Source organism: Alosa sapidissima, chromosome 7, assembly GCF_018492685.1.
Source record: "Alosa sapidissima isolate fAloSap1 chromosome 7, fAloSap1.pri, whole genome shotgun sequence".
In the NCBI taxonomy this organism is placed as follows: Eukaryota; Metazoa; Chordata; class Actinopteri; order Clupeiformes; family Clupeidae; genus Alosa; species Alosa sapidissima.
Genome location: NC_055963.1, coordinates 22406368 through 22422939, shown reverse-complemented (window position 1 = coordinate 22422939; position 16572 = coordinate 22406368). Strand labels below are relative to the sequence as shown.

The window sequence follows — 16572 nt, the reverse complement described above, 5'->3', positions numbered from 1 at the left end:
TGTCTCTGTCCATCAATTTTCTCTCTCGTCTTCTTTCTATCCTTCCACACTTTCTGTAGCTAGCTGATGTCACAGCTGTAGTATATAATCAACTGTCTCTTCTGTTCCTTCATTTTCACACACCCCGTTCTGGTCATCATTTCATTTCATTTGACACACACACACACACACACGCACACACACACACACACACACACACACACACACACACGCACACACACACACACACACACACACACACACACACACACAGACACACACACACACACACACACACACACACACACACAGACACACACACACACATCTGACAGGAGGAGGGGAGTTCTAGACGGGCATTCCCGGCTGGATGGATCCAGTTTGAGTGGTCTGAGTGGGCGTCTGGCCCCTGACGGGTCGGGGGGGGGGGGGGGGGGGGGTGAGTCCTGGTAATGTGGGGCCCCTCTGCCAGGCAGGGCCCCTGGGGAGCCCCGAGGCGGAGCATTTATCTGGGAGATACATTGACGAGGCAGCCCCCACCCAGCGGGACTAACACAAACACGCTCCTGACGTGTTTAGACTAGATGACAAAACACAGGGCTGCAGCAGCTAGAGGAGCAGGTCTGCACCCCACGGCTCTCTGTCCCCATCTCTCTCTCTCTCTCTCTCTCCCTCTCCCTCTCTTTCCTCTCTCTCTCTCTCTCTCTCTCTCTCTCTCTCTCCCAGTCTGTGCTTTTCGTTGCCATCTCACTTTAACTTAATTATATGATATTCAACCTAGATTTAAGGTGGAAAACAGCCATGTTTTTCTTTTCATTTTGGAAAGAGACCTCCCTCCCTCAGTCCCATCCTTTCTTTCCTCCATTATGGGACCCAACCGAATCTCTGAGACCCCCTTGAATGTGTGTGTGTGTGTGTGTGTGTGTGTGTCTGTGTGTGTGCGCGCGTGTGCGTGCGTGTGTGTGTGTGTCTGCGCTTGCATGTGTGCACGTGGCTGCATACTGTATGTGTGTGTGTGTGTGTGTGTGTGTGTGTGTGTGCGCGCGCGTGCGTGCGTGTGTGTGTGTGTGTGTCTGTGCTTGAATGTGCGCATGGCTGTCTGTGTGTGTGTGCGTATGTGTGTGGGCTCTGATGAGCGTCTGTGACAGGCTTTCTTTGTGACTGGGCTCCGCTCGGGGCAGGAAATGACATCATTAAAGCCCTGTAGCGGCCTGTCAGGGGGCTGGAAAATGTGACAGCAGCCATAACAAGGTGTGCTGATAGCCCATGTGCAGAGCTGCTAGCGCGCGCACACACACACACACACACACACACACACACACACACACACACACACACCACATACTCATGCACATACCCGACTCTCACAACCAACCACACACACACACACACACACACACACACACACACACACACACACACACAATGAAATTGAGAAGTTCATCCTTGAGAGTACATCCCAATATGCTCTGGACACACACAGATACACAGACATGAACAGCACACAATCACATACACACCACACACATACATACACACCGATACAAGATATACTGTACATACACAGATCACACTCCCATACATGTAACACACACTCTGATACATGCCAGATCCCCCCAGAATACACACACACACACACACACACACATACTCACAAGTGTGACACAATTAACAATCATCCTTGAAGAAACACCAGTGACTTTACCTGACTCTTCTAAGCTACCATCTACAATTCCAGGATTAGCCCACAATTTAAAGCAGTTTTTCCTCATAGTATCTTTTTAATTGTCAGCTCACACTTATGGCATGAGTGAAGGAGGCTGTGTGTGTGTGTGTGCGTGTGTGCGTGTGTGTGTGTGTGTGTGTGTGTGTGTGCTTGTGGTACGAGCACAACAAAATGGAATAAAAGCCAACTTCTTGCTCAAACAGGAACAACAACAACAAAAAAACTACAATACCCATAATTCCCCCATTTTCTGCTGTTTCAGGTCAGAGGTTGTGGAAGAGGAGCGTCCCACAGGCCATGCCCTGTCAGGCTCCAAGCTGAGCTCGGAGGCTCTGGAGGAAGAGGAGGAGGAGGAGGTGGAGGGCGACGATGAAGATGAAGAGGAGGGGAGCCTGACGGAGAAGTCTCAGGATGAGACGGCCTCGCCAGCCACCATGGGCCAGGGGGCCTTCGACGAGGAAGAGGAGCCTGCGTCACTAGCCATGAGCTACGAGCACACCCGCAGGTAAGACGCACACACACACACACACACACACACACACACACACACACACACACACACACACACATACATACAAACAAACAAACAAACAAACAAACACACACACACACTAAAATAGACACACACACACACACACACACACACATACACACACACACACACACACTCTAAATGCCCTCCATAGAGTTCCTGTCCTGCTCATTGTGGGGTGTCCATCAGCTCATGTGGTACCCTGCTCTCTCAGGCTCTCCTGCACAGCTGATCCTCTGCTCCTGTCTCTACTAACAGTACTAACGTCCACTCCTGACCAGCCTAGCGCTTCTCTGAGAAGCCTGTAGTTGTACACGTGCATCCCCCTTCCAGCCGCTCCTCCATTCGCATAAAGTGGGGACTGTGGGGAGGGGGTAAGAACTGGTCAGATATGCCTGGACCCTCGCTGCATGATCTGTGCTGCCCGGTCATCAGGGCCTGTACTGGGATGAAGCAGGGCACGTGTGGGAAGTCTTGGATGCAGGCTTCATGTGCTACACTGACACACAGCCTAGAGTGTATTTCCACTGTCACTGTGTATGTTCCTTGCCAGAAAGTGTGTGTGTGTGTGTGTGTGTGTATGTGTGTGTGTGTGTGTACTTGACCTGTGTGGATTAGTCCGCCAGTCTCATCCTCCCATTCCACCCGACTCCCCACCACCGATGCCTGCACATGCTCCCTGGCCATCAGCATGTGTCTCTGCATGCTGTGTGTGTGTGTGTGTGTGTGTGTGTGTGTGTGTGTGTGTGTTGGTGGGTCTAACACAGGGTCCCTTTCTGGCTTTTCCCCTTCTGACATCTCCTACCCCTCCCTCCTTCTCTCTCTCTGCTCTTTTCTTCACTTCCCTTCTCTTCCCCTCGTCCTGCCCCTTCTCTTCTGTCCTCCCCCCTCCCCCCCCTCCTCCTCCCGCCCCTGGTGCAGGTGTATAGAGGAGGACTCGGGGCTGTTAGACTTGGAGCCCATGCCTCCCTTCCCCAAGGCCATGGAGCTCCATAAGGCGTCTGAGGAGCCGTTTGACGTTAAAGACATTTTTAACACCTCCATAGAGTCGGAGGCGCTCAAAGAGACGCTGTTCAGGCAGGCTAAAACACAGGTATGTCACCACACACGCCAGGAGAGGACCTAGGAGAGAACAGGAAGGAGTGTCTGAAGGGAGGGGAGTTAGAGCACAGGATGGATAGAGAGAGAGAAAGAGACAGAGAAAGAGAGAGAGAGTGAGAGAGAGTGAGTCGCTGTCTCTGGGTCTCTTTTAGGTGAAAAAAGAAAAACACGCTCTTCCTGAATGAGCAGAGATCAGTCGTAAAGAGCACTGGTAAAAAAAGATCTGGCTGAGGAACTGTAGCGTGTCTGACCCCGTCCTGATGAAGGACTCCCCTGTTGTATTAATATCTTGTCATAATCACCTCTCCTCCTGCTTACTAACTCTCTCTGACTGACCGGTAACTCCTCTTTGTGCTTCAAGCCTCCTCCTGTGTCCCTCTGTTAACACATGTTCCTCCATTGTAACTTGTAACAACCAAATTCAATGTTATATGTGTGAGAATGAGAACACTGTGTGGTCTTTTGTCCCAGAGTGGAGTTGAAGTGTATCCTGACAGTTTGTCTTTCTCTCTCTCTCTCTCTCTCTCTTCCTTCTATCACTCTTCTCCTCTTTTTTACTTTCTCTTCTATCGCTCCTTCTCTCCTATCTCCTCTCTTTCTGCAGGCTTATGCAATGATGCTGTCTCTGTCCGAGAACAACCCTCTGCACGCGTCCTCCCAGAGCTCGCTGGACGCCTGGCTGAACATGGGCGGAGGCTCGGCCGACACCAGCAGCTTCCACCCCCTCAACCACATCTAGCAGCCCAGAGAGGACCAGAGGGAGAGCAGGCAAACACCCACACCGCCACGACTGGAGGGGAGGGGAGAGAGAGAGAGAGCCAACGGATAGTGAGAAACAGAGAGAGTGAGAATGAGAGAGAGAGAGACACGCCAGATTCATACAGACCTGCTGTCCACCGTGAGAGGAAGTGACAGACCTGAGGCCTGCTACTTGATGACAGACTGCGGTTGCCGTGGGCGTGGTCTTCATTCTTTAGCTGTAAAGGACAAAAGAAAACAATAACAACAACAAAATGACTAGCTCCTCCCCCTCCTCTGCATCAGACGCTCCTGACCAATCTCAGACCAAGACTGCTACAGTGAGCCACAGAATTCCCTCAACCCCGCTGTGTGTGTGTGTGTGTGTGTGTGTGTGTGTGTGTGTGTGTGTGTGTGTGTGTGTGTGTGTGTGTGTGCGTGCGCATGCACATGCATGTGTGTTTGTGTGTGCACCCCTAGTGGTGTTTTGACTTTGATTTACACATACGTACAAACAAACACACACACACACACACACACACACACACACACACAAACACACAAACACACAAACAAACACACTCAGAACAAGTATGTATCTGTTAACTCTCAGAAATCAGAACTCAGTGTGTATGTGTGTGTGTGTGTGTGTGCGCGTGCGCGTGTGTGTGTGTGTGTGTATGTGTGTGTGTTTGTGTGTGTTTATGCGTGCACATGAGTGTGTGTTCCAGTCCTTCTGCATCTCCTTGTCTTCACAACATCTTGACCATCTGGCTGAAACACAAGTTCCCAGACATTAGAACACTGTCAAAACATTCCCTAGAAAATCACCGGAGTTGTCCAGAGAGAGAGAGAGAAAGCTCTAAAAAGGTCTCCAAGTCAACAGTCAATTTCAGAGGATGGACAGTTTGCTGCAAAGTTGTTTGGGGGACTGGGTGGTGATTTTAAAATTTAAATTATTAACCCTCAGAGCTATCAAAGTCCCCTCCTCCCGCTATAATGCGTCATCATGGTAACCTCGTTTTGTATGTTATTTGTTCTTCGATAAACAGTATTGTTTCCTTTTAGGCACCTGGGTGCTGATTTGTTAATATAATTATTTAGTGAAGGACCAAAATTGTATGATACTGTTGTATGATGTACAAAATAATTTGAACGTTTGTAGCAAAAGAGTGATGTGTGTGCCAAATAACCAGTAGGAAACGTTTTGTTCTCTGACAATCATTTCTTTTTTTCATGCCAGTTGTAGTCCTTTTGCTTTTTTTGTCTTCATATATATTTGATTTCAGTTTGGTTATCCTATTTATTTGAGTTTCTTGTCATCATTGGAAGTGACAAATGGAAAAAAAAAGAAAACTAGAAAAAAAGATAATTTTAAATCCCATTTATTGTTATTTCTGAAGTAATTAATCGAGGTTCTGAATCTCTTGATTTGAGGCTGTCCAGCAGAGACGAGAGTGCCAATTTTGATTTTGAAATCATAAAAATCATACAATTAATTGCTTTTATTTATGTGGAAAAAAGTTAGTCAAACTAAAAATCGTTTTTGCTCCTTGTGAGATTTGGTTCGTGTTGGTAACGTTCAACCATTTCAACTTGTATGCTGAGTGTTACTTGTGCGTTTTTCCTAAAGCAGAAAAATGGTTGACTATACTGAAGCTGTTCTAAAAACATTTTGACTGACATTGTAGGGCATTCTATTTGAAAATGTACTTAAATATGAAGTGAGGGGGGGAACAATGTCCCACCTTTTGTAAAATTTAATCAGAATATATCTTTACAACACTCTCCATTTTGAAAAGTCTGTCCGTAGAGTCAGTCCACCCGGAGTAATTCAGGGTGATTCAGTTCAGAGACACACTCTAAACAAAGACAAACATGGGCACCGACACGTCTGGCTGTGATTCTCAGAGGTGAACTCCATGTTGGTGAACACAAAAAAAAACGAGATTCTATTAAAAAAGATCACACAGCAGCGTTTTTGGTGGAGACAGCTCGGTCTCCTCAGTCTGCCCCTCTGGTTTTACACCCCTAATCACAAACAAAACAAAAAACACCACTGAAGCAGACTTTTCAGTCCCTCAACAGAGATTGATGGGTTGTGGAGTCAGGAGAGAGAGAGAGAGAGAGAGAGAGAGAAAGAGAAAGAGAAAGAGAAAGAGAGAAAGAGGCCGTGTCTAGAACCCACGCCGCAGCTGAGACTAGAACAGAGGATGCATGCTCAGGCAGAGGTAGCCCGGCCATGCTGAGACTGTGTCTGTGCAGAGGTGGTGTATGGACCCAGGGCACAGGAATGGGCGACAAACCTTCAGACTGTGTCCATCCTTCTGTCTTTCCGTCTGTCTGCCTGATCAAAATAGGGAGGGATCCGGTGACAATGAAAGACTCCTTTGAACTGTGAAGCCACAGAATAAAACGTACAGTGGGAGAGAGAGAGAGAGAGAGAGAGAGAGAGAGAGAGAGAGAGAGAGAGAGGGAGGGCGGATAAGAGGGATGATGTGGGGGAGACAACAGTTAACCATACAAAACACAAACAAAAGTTTGAAATGGACATAATGAATGTGTACATCTTTGATTGTAGCGATATGCTCACATTTTCTTTTTTTTATGCAAGAACCGCCTGTTCTCTGGAGGTGGGAGAAGAAGGCTATCAGGTTCTTGTTTGTTCCTTTAACCCTCTTTCCTCTCTGTGAAAAAGACATCTTTCTCCTTCATCTTCTCCTGTTTTACTGCAGACTCCTTCAGCCTGCTCTCTGGTCTGTATGCAGCATTCACTATAGCACTTAAATGGTGGGCATTCATGTCGTGGGTGATTGCAAGGGTTGGACCTAGTCGCCAGAACTGTGCTCTGTTACCTAGTCGCTGGTCATGTCACGACCCTGAAGAAGAGGCTGAATAGGTTCAAACAAGCACTTTAACTCACTCACGGGGGAATCAGTATACTAGCTTATCCTTACATTGGGTTTAGGTGACCCTGCACTTGCCAGAGCAAACCTACCCTGCCAGCGTCATCTCTGTCCTCTCTACAGAAACCCAATGGCCTGCTTAAGGTGTGGGGTGGGCCTTTATGGGAGAAAATATAGGAAGTTGGAATCATAGGTTTTTGATTGAGAGTTTGTATGATCTAATAGTGAACATCAATGGAATGCTTTCAAAATAAACACATTTTTGCCAGTAATGCTAGATGTAACACAGTATACCCATGATGACATATCTGATCAACCCACTCTCTCTGACTGATTGTTTTTATTATATGAACTGAAACTGAAGCACTGTAGTATGTATGTGTGCCAGCAGATGGCGACATAATACTGGTCTGCTACATCTTTCACTCACTACTAGGCAGCATAGCCTACATTTCTCTCTGCTCACTAATAGTGGAAGTTCACAATTTTTCTGCAGTATAGCCTACCTTATTGATATCAGATGCATTGCAGGTTTTATGGGGGTTATGAGATATCAACGTGTTTTACGTATGAAGTCATTCTTGTCACATACTACTGTCAAAGGCGAGCGCTGTAGGCATGGGGGTAATGTATCCACGTTGGAAAGATAACTTTGATTATAAAATAGGCTATCACATCGCCAGATCTGATTAGAAACTGACGAATGAAATGAACTCGAATGCTGTTCTTTCCCCACTGTTACAGTAGCCTACAAAAAGTAAAAGTCATAGGCTTCGTTTTTATAAAAGTGTATAATATTTTGAAACAAGGATGTTGCATATGTCTGAAAAATTCATTAAAATATGGGTTTAAATGGATGGTGCTCGTTTCATTTGGGTCTGAGTTGTATATCGCCTCTGTTCTGTTTATTAAAAAAAATATTGTGCATGACTTGTGTTTTAGCGGTCATAATGGTGTCCATTTGTGAAATGTGTATCTTAAAGTAAAGAAAAAAAATGAAATAAAAAATAATAAATTTGTAGATGCACTTATTGAACATGTGGTTAGGTTAGTAGGTTTGACTTCAAGTCCTTTACTGCCTTAAATGCAATGGGCAGATTGCTATTAAAGAAAACGATATGCTTGTTGTGGGAGAGGAATTATTGAAAAAAATGAAAGGATTGTAGAATAATACTGAAAATTCTGAAATTGCAGTTCTTTTTGATGCTTGTGATTATTGAAGATGTACTTTAGAGAAATTTCATGGAAACACACATGATCTGATGTTAATTCTGTAGAATAGAAATGTATACCAAATGTAATCTTTCCAATGCTATGAAGAATTTATACATGAAATTGATATGCAATAAAAACCTGTGTGCTTTTTATATGAAAGGCATTGTGGTCTTTGTTAAATCCTGAACAATGTATTTTACTGTCATTTCAGCAGACTGTACTTTATGTTTCTGTTGACTAACAACAGTAGCCTATGTAACTGTACGTATATTTCTGTGCTTCTCAAAATATCTACTTGTTTTGTGAGTTCCATCAGGACAGCCAAAGAATGATAAGTTAGGCTTGCTGATGCAAATAAAATCAAAACAAGCCTACATGATATGTTTTGACTGTAATATTGAATCATAGAGTATAGGCTCCTCAACATATCCTCAGTAAAAGAATAATTTGTCACAAAATAACTTCAAATGACCTTTGACCTATAAAACCAAAGGTATAAAGTCATTGCTTGTATTAGAACCACCAGAGAATGTCTAATCCGTAGACGGGCTCTGGAACCACCAAAACTGGCCAGTGGCTAACTTCCTATTCATTTAAAACATTTTAAAACCCATAGGCCTACTTAGGGCCTGCAAGCTAGCCACTAAGAGTTTGTATTGAAGTCTAAATAGCCTAAGGCTAAGCGTGTCCTAGCCTAAGCAAAAGTAGGCTAGGCATAGCAGGTATTTATTAGTTTATTATTTGTTGGTGTGTTTGTCTTATCAGTAATTTCTCACCTTCCGAATCTACAAGTAGGATAGACCAACTTGCTTGTACCGGAGCACGCTGTCCCTTTAAGAGAGGAAATAATAAGGGAAGTGATACCAAGACCACCAAGTAGTTCCCTCCCATCCCCACAGAGGGGAGAGAAAATAACATCAACATCCTTTTAACAGTGTGACGGACTGGCCAAGCCTCTGCAAGTGCGACCGTGATGTTATGACTTCGAGTACTTCGAGTACTGTAGGGCAGTACGCTTAATCTTTTTCGTATTGGTAAATCACCAAAGGATCCACTGGGGTTATATTGAATGAGATGCTTCAGCTAAATGACTCTGTGGAGCCGGAGAGCCCCGGTGCTGCGGTACTCCACGCCATCGACGGTGAGGTTGAGGATGGGGTGGAGGTAGCTTTCACGCCGCCAGGGGCCGTAGCTAGCCGGGGGTTCGGTTCAGCTGTCGCCTGCTGCTCCCCTTTGCAAACACTTAAGCCTTTCCATGTTCACAACCCTACGATGCAGGCGAAAGTCAAAGATTACTTCGTGTTCAGGGTGAGTATTTGGTATGATAGTTGTATTTGCATACTCAAGCAATGAGACTGATGTTCTCCGATTGCAGGGTCGTACGGTCTTGAAGCGGAAGCACCTAATATTACATTAGTAGCTTATTTCCATAGTGTTTAGAGTAGACCATATAATGTCTGTAAACTGATTGCATGTAAAGAGATAACCTCGGTAGCCCAGGTTTCATAGAAGTAGTAGACGAATTGACATCAGTTTATAGATTGTCATCTTATTTCTATAGTTTATTGATAATCCTTGATGTTTACAGACTGGCCCATTTCTTGACTGTTAATTACCGTAAATTACATCTGAATAATCCCTCTCCACTTTCTCTTTCTCTCCCTACCCAGCCGGGGACTATTGAGCAGGCGGTGAACGACATCCGGACGGTGGCCTTACCATCGGAAGACGGGGAAGTGCTCAGCGTGTGGCTGCTAGCAGAGTGAGTGAAGGGCCAGAACAGCTGATAGCCACTTGCTTGGTTTAGCCTGACATGGCCTTTGTCTATATTGTGTTAGGGCTTCATGACAAAGCATTTGTGGGAAAGGATATCCTGTGTTTTCAGTGTATAGCCCCAAATGCTGTTAATGACAGGCCTACAGGCCATTTATGCCTAATAAATTTCAAGTAGTCAAGTCTACTGTTGGTGCCATGATCATCATTAGATCATTAGAGAAGTTGGCAGCTGAGCAATAGCACCACCCAAGAGATTATTATTTATTTGAATTGATTCATTTGACATGCCCATTTTTCTCTCTGTAGAATTGACCATTGGAACAATGAAAAGGAGAGGCTTGTGCTTATTACTGAAAGGTAAGATACTGATAATAACGCTGTCTCTTACTCTACACATAAAGATTAGTTTGATCTGTTGATTAATGGAACTTTCTCTTTTGCAAGATGGTTTTAATTCGATTGATTTCATTGATGTGTGACTGCTGCAGGTCTTTGCTGGTGTGCAAGTACGACTTCATCAACCTGCTCTGCCAGCAGGTGATCCGAATCTCTCTCAATGCGGTGGACACCATCTCTGTGGGCGAGTTTGAGTTTCCCCCCAAATCGCTCAACAAGTAAGACCCCCCCCCCCCCATTCAGCTCAGTCAGCACTGGGATCCCTGTGTGACTGATGTTGTTAAAGGTCTTTGACATGTTTATATGTGTGAGTATTGTGTTCATTTGCATCTTTCATATTTTGTTTATTTGTTGTTCGTAGGGGTTTGTTTATTTGTTTGTGTCTCTCTCTCTCTTTGTGTGTGTAGGAGAGAGGGCATTGGTGTGCGTGTGCAGTGGGACAAGCGTCCACGTCCCTCCTTCGTGAACCGGTGGAACCCCTGGTCCACTGATGTGCCCTACTCCACCTTCACCGAGCACACCATGGCCCGTGCAGATGAGAAAGTCGCCTCGCTCTGCCAGGTAGGCACTCTTTCTTTCTCTTTCTCTCTCTCTCTCTCTCTCTCTCTCTCTCTCTCTCTCTCTCTCTCTCTCTCTCTCTCTCTCTTCTCTCTCTCTCTCTCTCTCTCTCATACACACACACAGAGCCTAGGTCATGTCTCACGTGTGTCGCATCTCTGTGCTGTCATCAGTTGGAGAACTTTAAGACTCAGCTGGTCCAGGCGGTGAAGAAGGCCCATAAGGAGCACCCTATCCCCGGCCGCTCCAACGGGGTGCTGCTGCTGGAGTGCCCCCTGGTGATCGAGACCTACCTGGGCATCATGTCCTTCATCAACAACGAGGCCAAGCTGGGCTACTCCATGACCCGCGGCAAGATCGGCTTTTGAGTGGCGTCCCCCCCTCTTCCTCTTCTCAGGCCTTCTCTTAAGGCTTCTGGGGTTTTGTTTTTTTGTTTGTTTGTTTTGTTGGTTTGTTTCTTTTGTTAAATCTGTTTAGCGCAATTTTTTCTTTCCTGCTGCACTGCCTTCGCTGATTGGCTGTTTGACGTGTGTGGTGGAGGGTGTTTTTGATTGGGTGTCTCAGACTTGGCTTGCTGCTCCAGGATTAGCTGTCTGCCTCTCAAAGGTGAGACGGGCAGACTGCTCCCAGAGCAGTGATATTGCTTTGAGATGCTTCATGAATGCGCGCCCCCTCACTGAAACACATACTGAAAAACCACCAGGCCATGTTTGTGTTTCTTTTCGGCCGGTCTCCAAAGGGGCCTAGGAATGTCCCTGAAAACACACACAAATCTCCAGACACACACACGCACACACCACCTGTGACTTAGTTACACTGAAAAGTGTAGCTCAGGGAGTCCACCAATCAATACCCACCAGTGCCCCAGAGCATGTCTCCTCTGGCACCATTACTGGGTCCATGCCATTCCAGAACCTTTCACCGTTGCCATGGGATTGGTGAATGCTTTTAAACAAGTTAGCTGTGAGCCTGTTCTTTTGATGTGTGTGTTTATGAACATCATAGTGTCTTCTGCATGTCTGCCGGACAAAATCTTTGGAATGACATACCATGTCTGATGCTGCTTTAACACATAGGTCGTAGCCTTTTCCATAAATAGCACATCGAGCTTAGTCTGAGACTTCCCTAGTGCCAGTTCCGTTGCATGACTGGTGTGTTTGTGTCCACTTTTGGAAGCGCTCGTATTCAGCCGTGGGGTTATGGGAAGCGCCTTACTTACCCAAGGCTGCGCCTCACCGCTGGGAGAGCAGACTCCAAGCATCCTCCTCCAACAAGTTAAATGTGGCCCTTGTTCGACGTCTGAGAGCGGCTATGTTTGTTTGTGTTGTTCCTTCTTCTGCCATGGCTCCAGGATACGATCAAAAAGGACACAAACACACCAACTGAATGCATATTTGTGTGTGTGCTTAATGTGTGCAGGGTTTCTTAAGGACAGTGGGGAAGGGGTCATGGTCATTACAGGCTGATGGAGATATCAAGTAACAATGATAATGTGTTAGGCTTTGACTGAGATCACTTTCTCTTTGCAAGGGTGTAGGAAACACAATGAAATGGTGCGTAACGAAACGGATAAATGTTCCGATGTGTGACTCAGTAGAGGATTTCTACTTCTCAGTTGGCCTATGGAGACTTCACTAGATAGATTGCCATTACTGGTTTCCTGTAATGCAGGCCCACATATTTTAAGCCTAAAGGTTGATATCCTTCGTCTTGAGAGGTTTTTTTAAAATCTTTTTGACTTTCTTACTAAGGTGAATGCTTTACTCTAGTAATATGTCGAGGTGTGTAAGGTTTTGTTAGTTGCCATTATAAACAGACAGTGCTTGTCATTGAGGCCTAGGGACCCAGGTTCATCTTGCAGCCTGTAGCTGCCTGAAGCTAGACATTGGGAGTTTGGTTTAATTACCTTTTATCCATTTAGCCTTTACCATTACGGTCACGTTTTATTCACAGTCATCCCAGAGAATAGTGTGTGCCCTAGTTGAGACAAACCTCAGCTGTTATTTAGGGGTGTAAAATGGCTGTGTGTGTGAATGTGTTCCCCTCGTTGCCTCATTTTGGCTGACTCTGATCACTGCTTAACCTTTAACCAGAAGACTGGTCTTTGCTGTGACCTGTGATTAGAGGGTTGTGAATAATTTAAATCTTAGCATTAAATCTCCAGATGAATTAAAGCGGAGTTCCACAGGGCACTAAACTGCAGTTTTCCTCACCTTTACTGTAAGTTCTTCCCTTTAGGCCAGTGTATCAGTTCCAGGATTGACGTAACAGATATAAAATGGATCGCCTGACCAGTAGATACGGGTTCTAGCAGAAGACTCCTCCTGCTTCTCACGCACTCTATGCATCGTGCCGCGGTGATGGCACTCCAAACACCACTGCTCATCTCTCTCTAGTGTTCCCCCTTTCAGTTGTCATGGCTACAGGAACCTTATCGTAGGATCCTCTGATTCACTCCCCCTCCACACACACACACACACCTGCTTTTTTGCCAAGTTAAAGGTGAGTTGGCGTAGCCGAATGCCTCGCATGCCGTCCCTGCATGATACCCATGCTGTTGAGTTCAAATCTCTGCCCTCCTCTAGGAGTTGCTTAAACCGTAGTGCAATGTTATCACTATTACACTTGAGCACTTTTATTCAAGCTGATGAACATTTAGATTTGACATTTAATGTGTGAACTGTAATTTGCTTTAACAAATGATCTCAACCATTGTGTTCATGTGAAGTTATTTTAGTGATATAATTTATTTGCCTTTGTATGATTTCAATTGTAGCATAACTGTGACGTAAGTGGATTAAAATGGCCAAATTGTTCTTAATATATTGTTGTGCAGTCAAATCCTTTACTTTTACCTGGCAAATGTTCTCTGTACTGTTGTTGCAACTTGCAATATGCGTTTTATGAAAACAACACATTATAAACTACAAATTTTATTCAAAAATAACTTTTCTACAAAATTGTTGCACTCATTTACAAAGGATCATCATATGAAACTATAAAACATGATCAAAGAGGTCTCTTAAATACACAAAAATAAATAGATACAAAATTTGGACAGACGCTATCATAGAACAACAGTCCTACCGTGCTTCCACTGAAATGTTCTAGAAGGAGCTTATTTGGAAGTCACTGGAATGTTCAAGAAGATTCCAGTAGTCGGAATCAGACAAGTGCTAGGTCTCTTTGGAACACAGAACCAATGGTGCCGTGTTCTGAACTGAGGGTTGGGGGTGGTGGCTACTGCAGTCCAAAACAGCAGCATCTCCACCAGTGAAAGAGAAAAAAAACAGAATGAAGAGAGAGAGAGAGAAATGGCTAGAGGAGTGTTGATTCCACTTAGGACTGCTGCTCTGTCTCCATGTAGCATAGACACAGCTGATCCTTCCCAATCAGAATCAGGGAGTCTCCACTGCAGTGCCACAGCAAGGACAGCACCTGGAAACAGCCTGACACACACACACACACACACACACACACACACACACACACAGCTATGATGTTGTATACACAGTGCAAGTTAGGCAGACCAGCGGCAAGCAGCATATTTCCTATTGTTCTCTATGGTTAGGCGGTGGATCAGTTAAAGTGACAGCGTAACACTAGCGTTGAACAAGTGAAGCATTGAACTTGGTTCAACTTTCAAAGCGTAACGCGAGAGTACAGCGTTCATGTAACTTAGTAGGAATGAGATAAAACTTATTATGGTCTGAGCGTTGCGTTGGGGTTTACTGCAGTCACTTCAATCGCTGCCTTAAACTGCTGTCACTGCAACAGAAACCCCTTTGGCAAAAAAGTATCTTGTGTGTGACCTTCACGGCATGTTTTTCTATATTACTGTGTGTGTGCGTGCGTGTTTATGTGTTAGGTACCCTGATGCCAACAAGGGCCACAGGTAGAGTTTGCTCCCATCCTGCAGAGGAACACAAAGTAGTGTGTGTGTGTGTGTGTGTGTGTGTGTGTGTGTGTGTGTGTATACACGCACGTCTCACCTTCCACAGGTACCCTGACGGACACACAACCCGCGGGGGACCACATGTAGAGTTTGTTGTTGGCGGTGCACATGGCCAGGCGGGGGCGCCGGGGGTCCCAGACGAAGCAGCGCACCACTGACGCCTGCTCCAGTACCGCCTGCAGCCCCACACGCTGCATATCCCACACCCACACACAGGTAGGCATGTTATCTGGGGGATACACACACATACATACATACACACACACACACACACACACACACGGTAAATTCATGTGACTGCAACCTGTAACAAGGTGATCACAATGATCCCAATACGTTTACACTGATACACTTACACTGATGTTAATTGTCTTGGGTTGTCTGATAGATGACCATTTATTGATATTGTTTGCATCTACTAAGACATTTGTGGTAGATGATGTTTACGTCTTCATTTACAATAAGCACTGAGTGACATGTGGAAGGTCCTGGAGGAGAGTACATGTAAATGTGATCTGCGCTGGGAGAGTGGGTGGATGAAAGAGATGGGGGGTGTGGGGGGGGGGGTAAGAGTGCGGCCGGGCATTGTGGCCTGGCACTACGTAGCACCCTGTGGAGCTCAGGGCACCAGAAGTCTTAAGCCCGACTCGGCAGGCCGTCTGTGCCACCGCCCCCGCTCCCTGCGGTGCCAACTGGACCAGGGGGCACATTCCTGTGGAGCTGCACGCAGGCGGGAAAACACAGGAACTGCGCCACCTACTGGTCACGGCTCAGCTCTGAAGCTCCAGAGGCTACAATCAAAATGAGCTTCTTGTTTCCACTACTACAGGTAAAAACGTGTTATGAGGGTAAATGAGCTAACATGTAATAAGGTAAACAAGCTTTTGTTTTCCACTACTGCCAGGTAAAAGTGTGTTGTGAGATAAAAACACCCAGGGCCTGTCAGGTCTGGTTGACCTGAGCCCCATTCTTTGAATCTGAATTACTGATTTAGTTAGACTTCAGTGTAGAGAGGGTTTCACATGACCTTGGGTCTTCTTATTCTGAAGACGGCAGAAGTTTCAAGGCAGCTAGAGCAAGATGGCCAAAGCCTTACCATTCTTGGTGGCAAGGTAGCGGTTGTCGGCAGAGAAGGCCAGAGACGAGATGCCCACTTTGGGGTTGGCTCGGTCGGTGTCGGGCTGGACGGTGGGCACCTGGACTGGCAGCTGGCAGATCTCATCTGGATAAAAAGAGCGACAGAGAGAGAGAGAGAGGGAGAGATTAATGGAGGGAAAGAGAAATAAAGGAGGTTCATTCATAATTCCTGATAAGTCCCTGTCACTGTCTCTGGCAAGTGTGCACCAGGCCTGCAGCCAACCACATGAGACAGCTGTGCCATAAGCAGACATCCGGGACAGGCTAGGGTTAACGGCCACACCACACACCATGCTGGGCCCAAGGGTGTGTGTGTGTGTGTGTCAAAGAGTCCTCCTGAGTCCTGAGTGTATTTATGTGTATCTGAGTGTATCTATGTATTTATGCAAGTAGCTGTATCTGAGTGTATCTATGTATCTATGCAAGTAGCTGTGTGTGTGCGTGTGTGTGTGTGTGTATGAAATACAAGTGTATCAGTCTGTATGTACATGTGCATGGTGCACATGTATAGTAGCTGTAGCTGTGTGTGTGTCCATAAAAATAGTTGTGTGGT

At 45.7% G+C, this 16572-nt stretch overlaps 3 protein-coding genes across 4 annotated transcripts in view; 2 read left to right on the top strand and 1 right to left on the bottom strand.

Moving 5' to 3' along the window:
* The window catches only part of prdm16 (PR domain containing 16), a 222746-nt gene extending 214397 nt beyond the window's left edge, over positions 1 to 8349 (top strand). Inside the window, 3 exon segments of the mRNA XM_042096775.1 lie at positions 1968 to 2210; positions 3159 to 3330; positions 3943 to 8349. Of these exon segments, the coding sequence (XP_041952709.1) occupies positions 1968 to 2210; positions 3159 to 3330; positions 3943 to 4077 (550 nt within the window). The 3' untranslated portion in view covers positions 4078 to 8349.
* Positions 6532 to 16572, bottom strand: part of wrap73 (WD repeat containing, antisense to TP73) — a 26931-nt gene continuing 16890 nt past the window's right edge. Inside the window, exons 11-14 of one of the 2 annotated variants that reach the window (XM_042096781.1) lie at positions 15979 to 16104; positions 14920 to 15111; positions 14226 to 14376; positions 6532 to 6551 (exon numbers count right to left, since the gene is read on the bottom strand). In XM_042096781.1, coding sequence (XP_041952715.1) covers positions 14267 to 14376; positions 14920 to 15111; positions 15979 to 16104 — 428 coding nt within the window. In that variant the 3' untranslated portion in view covers positions 6532 to 6551; positions 14226 to 14266. Of the gene's footprint in view, positions 6552 to 13844; positions 14377 to 14919; positions 15112 to 15978; positions 16105 to 16572 lie in introns of those variants that run through there. The other variant, XM_042096780.1, reaches the window with a different exon arrangement.
* tprg1l (tumor protein p63 regulated 1-like) lies at positions 9091 to 13748 on the top strand. Its single transcript, XM_042096782.1, has 6 exons — positions 9091 to 9505; positions 9868 to 9959; positions 10280 to 10330; positions 10462 to 10587; positions 10777 to 10930; positions 11101 to 13748. Exons 1-6 carry the CDS (start codon positions 9272 to 9274, stop codon positions 11293 to 11295), a joined length of 852 nt encoding a protein of 283 aa, XP_041952716.1. The 5' UTR covers positions 9091 to 9271; the 3' UTR covers positions 11296 to 13748.

Bases quoted from the DNA above. Each gene is read 5' to 3' on its own strand.
- tprg1l (XM_042096782.1), top strand. From the start codon at position 9,272: ATGCTTCAGCTAAATGACTCTGTGGAGCCGGAGAGCCCCGGTGCTGCG. The intron at 9,506-9,867 runs GTGAGTATTTGG...CTCCCTACCCAG, and splicing joins AAGATTACTTCGTGTTCAGG to CCGGGGACTATTGAGCAGGC. The intron at 9,960-10,279 runs GTGAGTGAAGGG...TTCTCTCTGTAG, and splicing joins AGCGTGTGGCTGCTAGCAGA to AATTGACCATTGGAACAATG.